This window comes from Camellia sinensis, chromosome 15 (genome assembly GCF_055761805.1).
Source record: "Camellia sinensis isolate YWXY chromosome 15, ASM5576180v1, whole genome shotgun sequence".
NCBI lineage: Eukaryota > Viridiplantae > Streptophyta > Magnoliopsida > Ericales > Theaceae > Camellia > Camellia sinensis.
The window spans coordinates 92,718,184-92,726,333 of record NC_138975.1 but is presented as its reverse complement, the minus strand read 5'-3'; the positions used below and the strand labels follow the sequence as shown (position 1 = coordinate 92,726,333).

At 38.2% G+C, this 8,150-nt stretch overlaps 1 protein-coding gene across 1 annotated transcript; it reads left to right on the top strand.

Moving 5' to 3' along the window:
* Window positions 1-2,674: 2,674 nt before the first annotated feature.
* On the top strand, window positions 2,675-3,535 carry LOC145813129 (uncharacterized). Its single transcript, XM_082908401.1, has one exon. The coding sequence runs from the start codon at window positions 2,675-2,677 to the stop codon at window positions 3,533-3,535; it is 861 nt and encodes a 286-aa protein (XP_082764527.1).
* Window positions 3,536-8,150: the final 4,615 nt, after the last annotated feature.

Below are 8,150 nucleotides of genomic sequence, written 5' to 3'. Positions count from 1 at the left end.
GTCACTAAAGTGTAAATTTGTTGTAGTGACATTTATGTTATAGTGAAGTGAAACTTTTTTTAATTGAAATGCCACTAGAGCCTTGTATGTTTGTGGCTCTATGACATTTTTTTGAAAAATGCCACCAAATATTCATTTTGTGACATTTTTTAAGAACATGTCACTAGTATGGTGTCACTAAAATGTGTTTTTGTTGTAGTGGTACATTAAGGAGTTTGTTTTATATTTATTTTATTTATTTATTTATTTTTACGTTTGAGTGTTAAATTGGAGTAACAGACACATGATCTAAAAATTGGATCTAAGATGGTGTCCCTCAATGAAGAAGGGTAGAAACATCTATCAAATCATACCAAAATTTAAAATAGGATCTCACAGTAAGGTAGTCAAAACAAACATGATCTATCAATGTATTAGAAAATCCATGGGACTATTGCCTAAAACTATAGCAGTCATGTTAGAGACTCAGAAACTTGAATTTATCAGTAATCAATAGCTAGGGCTTGTTCTCTCTCTCTCTCTCTCTCTCTTTCTCTCTCTCTCTCTCTCTCTCTCTCTCAGAGACATTAATGGTCTCATTCATCCTCTCAAGGAGCACACCAGCTAGAGATCGAACCTTCTTCTAGTAATACGAAGTACAAAAATGGAAGATAGAGGGAGGAAACCGGTTCTGCGTAAGCATGGTGGTAAGGGAGGTAGGAACTCAGATCTGGGTAAGGAGATTCATACGATCTTTTTGGATAATCTCCTAGAATCTATGGATCCAAAAGGGTTGTATAACATATTCACAAACTATGGGATAGTGAAAGAAGTGTTCATCCCCAACAAAAAGAGAAAGCTGACTCGATCAAGGTTTGGGTTTGTCCGATACGCTTGTCCAATGGCAGCGAATATGGCGGTCCAAAAAACTCATGGTATTTGGTGTGATAACAGAGCTCTGAAAATGAAGGTAGCAGATTTTGTTCAAGGAAAAGAGGCTAACCACAAACCAGTAATCACATCGGTTGGAAGAAGGGATGTTGACATAAACAGCAAAGCTCCAATATATGTTACAAAGGGGTAAGTCTTATGCTCAAATATTGAGTGGTCCAGGGCTGGCTCCAGATTCAAACATCAGTATACAAGCTTAGGAGGAGGACAATGGATGGCTGTATGAAAGTGTGATTGTCTGATTGAAACCTCAAATTCTTGCGGTGGAGTTCAAAGAGGAATTGAAGAACAAAGGAATGGGTAATGTTTATGCTAGAGATGGAGGGGGAAGAGATGTTGTGCTAACGTTTGATTCAGCAGCTACAATGCAAGAGAAGCTCAAATCAATGGAGAGGTGGATTCAGCCATGGAGCGAATCAATCAAGGTATGGCAGTAGGGGATGATTCTTGATCAAGAAAGATCTGTATGGCTCGTGTGTTATGGTGTTCCCCTGAATCTCTGGAGCTGCAAAACATTTAGTAGCATTGGAAGGACATGGGGGGAGGTCATAGGCATTGATGAGGGCACATCCAGCATGATGTCTTTCCACAGTGGTAAGGTGAGAATTGCTACTAGGTGTATGGAGTCCATAAACACAACTATTATCCTACGATGCAAGGGAGTTGACTTCCCAGTCAAGGTTTGTGAAGAACATGGGGTGATTTCAAAGGTGATATACAAGCAATGCAGTTGTTATGGTGAACAGCCCCAAATGGAAAATTCAACTTCAAATGGTGAGGAACAGGATCAAGAGCAGAGGTCTGTTGTGGGGAGCAAGGGGGGTGAAGATGAAGCTGATGTGGAGGGCCACGTTGGTGGTGTGCTGGACAACACAGGTGATGTGGAGGCAAGGAAGCCAAGGGTAGGATATGATTACTATACAGCCACTGATGGACAACTGAGGGAGCTAAGTATGTCTAGGGCTGAGGAGACTATCATGTCGATAGGTCAGCTGGACTGCTTGCAGAAGCAACCTGGAGGTGGAGTTGAAGCATGCGGGTCCCAGACAGTCAAATCAGGGCCAACTCCTTTTCAAATTCAAACTGAAGGCAACCAAATTATAGTAGATGATGTTATTACTCCAGGTTTTATGAAGAGTCTTAGTGGGCCAGAAAAAGATGCACATGGGCTTAATATAGAGGTGTTATTAAATAAGACCCATGGCTTATAGTGTGGTAATATTCTAGGCCATAGATCTTCTGAATTAAGTGATCCAAAAGACCTGCTAACAGAGGAGGATGAAGTCCAAAATAGCAATGGAAAGGCAACTTATGTCAGTGTGGATAAGGAGCCTTTCGGAGCAACAACAAGTTACACAACAGTGGTAGATCAAAAACGGAAAACTACTACAAAAGAGAAAGGTAAAGGGTTGGTGAAATATCAGAGGAAGAAAAAAGGAAGCCTACAAATAGGGGTTGGATCAGTTTTGAACTTTAGGAAAGGGGCCATTTTTAGGTCGGCAACTGCAGCTATTTCTTTGTCCATGGCAAGCAAATTGGGTTCTGGTCAGCTACTCCTTAATGAGGCAGAAGCGACTCTGAAGATAGGGAAGTTGCTTGGGCTAAAATGTAAAGGGAAGGATGAGGAAGTAATTAGCAAATTGATGGAACTGGAAGTTAACGATAAGGAGGTGCTGGGTAAAATGGGTAGTAAGGCAGAGTAATCTGTATCTGCTGTGGAGTTTTGGTGAGTAAATTTGTTTTAATGAAGCTCTTATCTTGGAACGTTAGAGGGCTAGGCAAGTCCATCAAAAGGAGGAAAATCAAAAAACTTCTATTTGAAAGAAAGGTGGATGTGGCACTGTTTCAGGAAACAAAGAGACCTGCTATAACTGACGAATTTGTCAGATTTTGTTGGCCTGGGGAACAAATGGCCTATATGGCTGTGGACTCAGAGGGTGCAGCTGGTGGACTACTGTGTGTCTGGAATCCACAAGTGTTTCAACTTCTGGACTACTGTTGTAACAGGTATTTTATCATTTTGTCTGGCACCCTTTTTACAAGTCTAGCTTGTGTTATTGTGAATGTTTATGGCCCGACTGATGGTGCTAATAGGAAGGGATTATGGGAAACTTTGAAGAATTTGAAGAGAAGCTTTGTTAATCCTTGGTGCTTCGGCGGTGACTTTAATGAGATTAGGACATTATCTGAGAGGGTGGGTTGTTCCCAACGAAGTGGTGGTATGAAAGACTTTAACGAGTTAATTGATAACCTGGATGTGTGTGACTTACCAATGTTAGGGAGAAAGTTCACTTGGTGTAACTCTCAGAATGGCCCCAAATGGAGTAGGCTGGACAGGTTTTTAATTAGTCCAGATTGGTTGCAAAAATTTAATTTTAAATTGCGGGGATTACCAAGAAGGCTCTCAGATCATTGTCCTATATTAATGATGGAAGATGAAAGAGATTGGGCTCCAAAGCCATTTAAGTTTCTAAATGCCTGGTGTCTTCATCCGAAGTTTAAGATTTTTGTGCAGAAAACTTGGGCTGAATCTCATGTAAATGGTTGGGCTAGATTCAAATGTTTAAGGAAACTGAGATTACTTAAAGCAGCACTGAAAAGATAGAACCTTGAGGTGTTTGGCAAGATGGATTTTAAACTCAAGCAACTGGAGGAGGAGATACATGTCTTGGATTTGGTAGCTAAACAAAGATTACTCATTGATGCAGAGAGATCTACAGTTAGGGAGTTAAAAGGTGAATCATGGAATTTGAGTAAATGGTTGAATGGTTATGGCTGCAGAAGTCCAGAGCTAACTGGATATTAAATGGTGATAGAAATACCAAATTTTTCCATGTCATGGCCTCCACGAGGAGGAATAGGAATGCACTGTGCTCAATTGAGGTTAATGGGGCCTTGACTGAAGATCCTAAGGAAATAAGAACCGAAGTGTTCAATCACTTTCAGCAACAGTTTTCAGAATCATGGTTTAATAGGCCAAGTTTATATGGTCCATTTAAGTCTATTGGGGTTGGAGAGGCGCGTGCTGCGTTGGAAGCTGAGTTTACAGAATCTGAAGTTGTGGCAGCTCTTAAGAATTGTGATGGGAATAAGGCCCCTGGCCCTGATGGATTTAACCTTATGATGCTCCAGAAGTGTTGGCAAATAATTAAAGGGGATGTGATGCAGTTCATGAGTGAGTTCCATACCAACTCAAAGTTGGTGCTTGGTATTAATAGTTCCTTTGTGGCCTTGATTCCAAAGAATGAAAATCCTTCTTCTCTCAGTGATTTTAGGCCTATCAGTCTGATTGGATCATTGTACAAAGTGTTGTCCAAAGTCTTATCCAGTAGACTCAAGGTTGTTTTACCGAAGATTATTAGTGAGTCTCAATCAGCTTTTATAGGGGGTAGAAGTATTCTTGATGGTATCCTGGTTGCTAATGAGATTGTTGATGATTGGAAGAAGAAGCAAAAGAAAGGTCTTATCTTAAAGCTCGATTTCGAGAAAGCATATGATTCAATAAATTGGGAGTTCCTCTTCTCCATGTTATCAAACTTTGGTTTTGGTTCAAAATGGATCAAATGGATGAAGGAATGTGTATCTACTGCCAAAATCTCTATTCTGGTAAATGGATCACCTACAACTGAGTTTAGTCCTCAAAGGGGACTTAGACAAGGTGATCCCTTATCCCCCTTTCTCTTTAACATTGTAGCTGACGGTCTTAATATTCTGATACAAAGAGCTATTCAGGTTGGATTGATCAAGGGTGCATCAGTTGGTTCAAATGATCTTACTATTACTCACCTACAATTTGTTGATGACACAATTTTGTTTTGTAAGGCAAAGAGGGAGGAGGTGCTTAATATCAAAAGAATATTGAGATGTTTTGAAATCTTGTCTGGGTTGACGATAAATTATCACAAGAGTGTAGTGTGTGGTGTTGGTATTAATGAAGACCTTACCAAAGATTTTGCTGCCATATTGAACTGCCTGCATCATAGGCTACCTTTGAAGTATTTAGGGATGCCATTGGGGGCTAATCCAAGGAGGAGAAGGTCTTGGCAACCTGTCATTGATAATTTCAAATTAAAACTTGCTTCTTGGAAGCGTAGGCTTCTTTCCTTTGCTGGTCGGTTGACAATGACCAAGTCTATGCTGGCTTCATTACCAATGTATTACTTATCTTTGTTTAGAATGCCTGAAGGGGTAGCCAAAGAGATTGATAGAATTCAGTCTAAATTTCTTTGGGGGGGCGATGAACTTAGAAGGAAAATTCACATGGTAAAGTGGGAGGAAATTACTCTAAGCAAAAGTAACGGGGGTCTAGGTATTAAAAAGGTGAGAATCATGAATGAATGCCTTCTTCTCAAATGGTGGTGGAGGTTTGGGAGTGAATTTGATTCTATTTGGAAACAAGTGATTCTTAGTAAGTACCCACAGAATGGTGGTTCTAGGTGGCCAGATCAAGATGCAAATTCCATATATTCTATGGTGTGGAGGGACATTTTGAGGAGGCTTTTCCCAATATAAGCCATTTTCCATTGTATTTCCAAAACTAGGCCAACTTCTGACGGAATTCCAAAACTAAGTTAAAGCGCCATTACTATTCGCGCTTTTACTGTTAGGAGCGCAAAAGTAGATGAACAGGAAAATCGCTATTACCAATAGCGACTTTGATTAAGAAGTCGCTGTTACAAATAGCGCTTCTAGCGTTAGTTTTTGTCCGGATAAAAACGCTTTTCTTAACAACGCTTTTTACAAAATTTCCCAAAAAACGCTATTTCTAATAGCGATTTTAACAAAAAAAATTTCCCAGAAAAAATGCTATCTCTAATAGCGATTTCAGTTCAAATTTTGTTGCCAAGAAAACGCTATTGCTAATAGCGATTTTAGCAGAATTTTTTTTTTTCGCCCACCGTTTTTAACATAAATTTTGTTGGAATAAATCGCTATTTTCAAGATAAAACAAAAGAAAAAAACATAAAACATATTTTAAAAAATATATTTACACTGTATATTTTAGTACTTGGCTTTACTAAAGCAATTATCATGTTAAAATATTTTTTTTTTCTTTTGTTTTTGTTTAGAATGTGTAATTCATAAATTTTACATAATATTACATACTATTTTTCATATATATAATTTCAAAATCATATTCATGTAGATATTATTAAGCCAATCATGTTCATTTATTTGGCTTTACTGAAGCCGTTGTCATGTTACATTTTTCATTTTTTCTTTTGTCTTTGTTTTGATTTAGAAAATGTAATTAAAAATTTTTTTTCGTCTTCACTAAAGTTGTTTTCATGTAAATATTTTTTTTTGCTTATTGTTTTGTGTAATTAATTATTTTTTTTTCGCTTTACTAAAGTCGTTTTCATGTAATTTTTTTTTTTTCTTTTGTCTTTGTTTTGGGTTGGAAGGTGTTATGTAGAAAATTATTTTGGCTTTACGAAAGCCGTTTTCATTTAAACATAAATATATATTTATTCTTTTGTTTTGGGTTAGAAGGTGAGAATGTAATTCAGAAAATCAGTTTAGTAAACCAGTTTAGTAAAACCGTTTTGTACCCGTTTTCATTTATAAAATTTATTTTTTTGTATCGTCTTTGTTATGGGTTAGAATGTGATATGCATGCTGTACAGTTCGAAGCACACCCACACACTGTGCAACTCGACGAGCAACGACGAAGGGTGAGACGCGAAGACCACCGCGGAGTAGGCCAAGAAGACAAAGGCCACAGCGAGAGCTCCTAAAATAAATTTTCTCAACATTTTTGTAATAATACTTAATACATAATATACGAAGTCAGTACTTTACAAAATACTCATACGGGTATGAAAACAACATAACTGAAGTTGCAAATGTAATAGTTTTCAGTTACGTAGCTAGTACAGACATAATTCTCCCACAAAAATACATTATGGACACCATGAACTGAACACACATTACATACATCCTGAACACTCTTAACTGAACACACAATACATAAACATAACAGTTAGATAGACAAACACCTAATTCATGACCTAATATTGCATATTAATAGCCGTAACATTTGACAGACACAATACATAAACATAAACTTAAACATAAACATAAACATAACATAACAGTTATACTTACTCTAACACAGACATTACATATTAATGCAAGTTGTTATATTGCCGAAGTGTAGACATTAACACCTAATTCGCGCTTAAATCGGCAGGTGGCTCAGAGTCTGAATAATCCGAAAGCTCAGCGTCAGAGACAAGTTCAGGATCCTCCATGATAGCCTTGATAGCCGCAACATTTGGTTCTGTTTTGTTCTTCTGGGCATCCTTCTTAAGTATGAGTAGCTGCATATCGCGGGCCAATCTACGACCCATTTGAGAAATCTCACGTTCTAGTGTTTGACATAGTCGATCAACATTATCAGGATCTTCCTTTTGGATCTCAACAGAACGTGCTTTTGGCACCTTTAGTCCTCTTTCCCGACATAATCTTTCGTTTTGCACTCGCTCTATAAATAGTGCGGGCCACTTAAGAAGTCTAGCCTTTGCATAACCATATCCTGTTTGATTTTCTGATGGATCCTCCACCAAACCACATGGATCTCGATAGCGAGCGAGAGCGAGAGCAGAGAGCAGAGAGCAGAGAGCGAGAGCGAAAAACCTAAGTCTGAAAATCTGAAAAACGTATGCACAGGAGGGGGGGGTCGTTCGTATATATGAGGACTTTAAAAACGCTGATCGAAAAAGCGTTTTCATTTAACTGAAATCGCTATTAGAAATAGCGTTTTTTTGGCAACAAAATTTGAACTGAAATCGCTATTAGAGATAGCGTTTTTTCTGGGAAATTTTTTTTGTTAAAATCGCTATTAGAAATAGCGTTTTTTGGGAAATTTTGTAAAAAGCGCTGTTAAGAAAAGCGTTTTTATGCGGACAAAAACTAACGCTAGAAGCGCTATTTGTAACAGCGACTTCTTAATCAAAGTCACTATTGGTAATAGCGATTTTCCTGTTCATCTACTTTTGCGCTCCTAACAGTAAAAGCGCGAATAGTAATGGCGCTTTAACTTAGTTTTGGAAATCCGTCAGAAGTTGGCTTAGTTTTGGAAATACAATGGAAAAAGGGCTTATATTGGGAAAAGCCTCCATTTTGAGGGTTGCTATTAATTGTCCAGAGTTGCTGGAGTCATTTAAGGCCAACTCAATGATCAATATTGGAGATGGGAGGCTCATAAGCTTTTGGCT

Coding starts and splice junctions, on each gene's coding strand:
- LOC145813129 (XM_082908401.1), top strand. CDS start 2,675: ATGAAGCTCTTATCTTGGAACGTTAGAGGGCTAGGCAAGTCCATCAAA.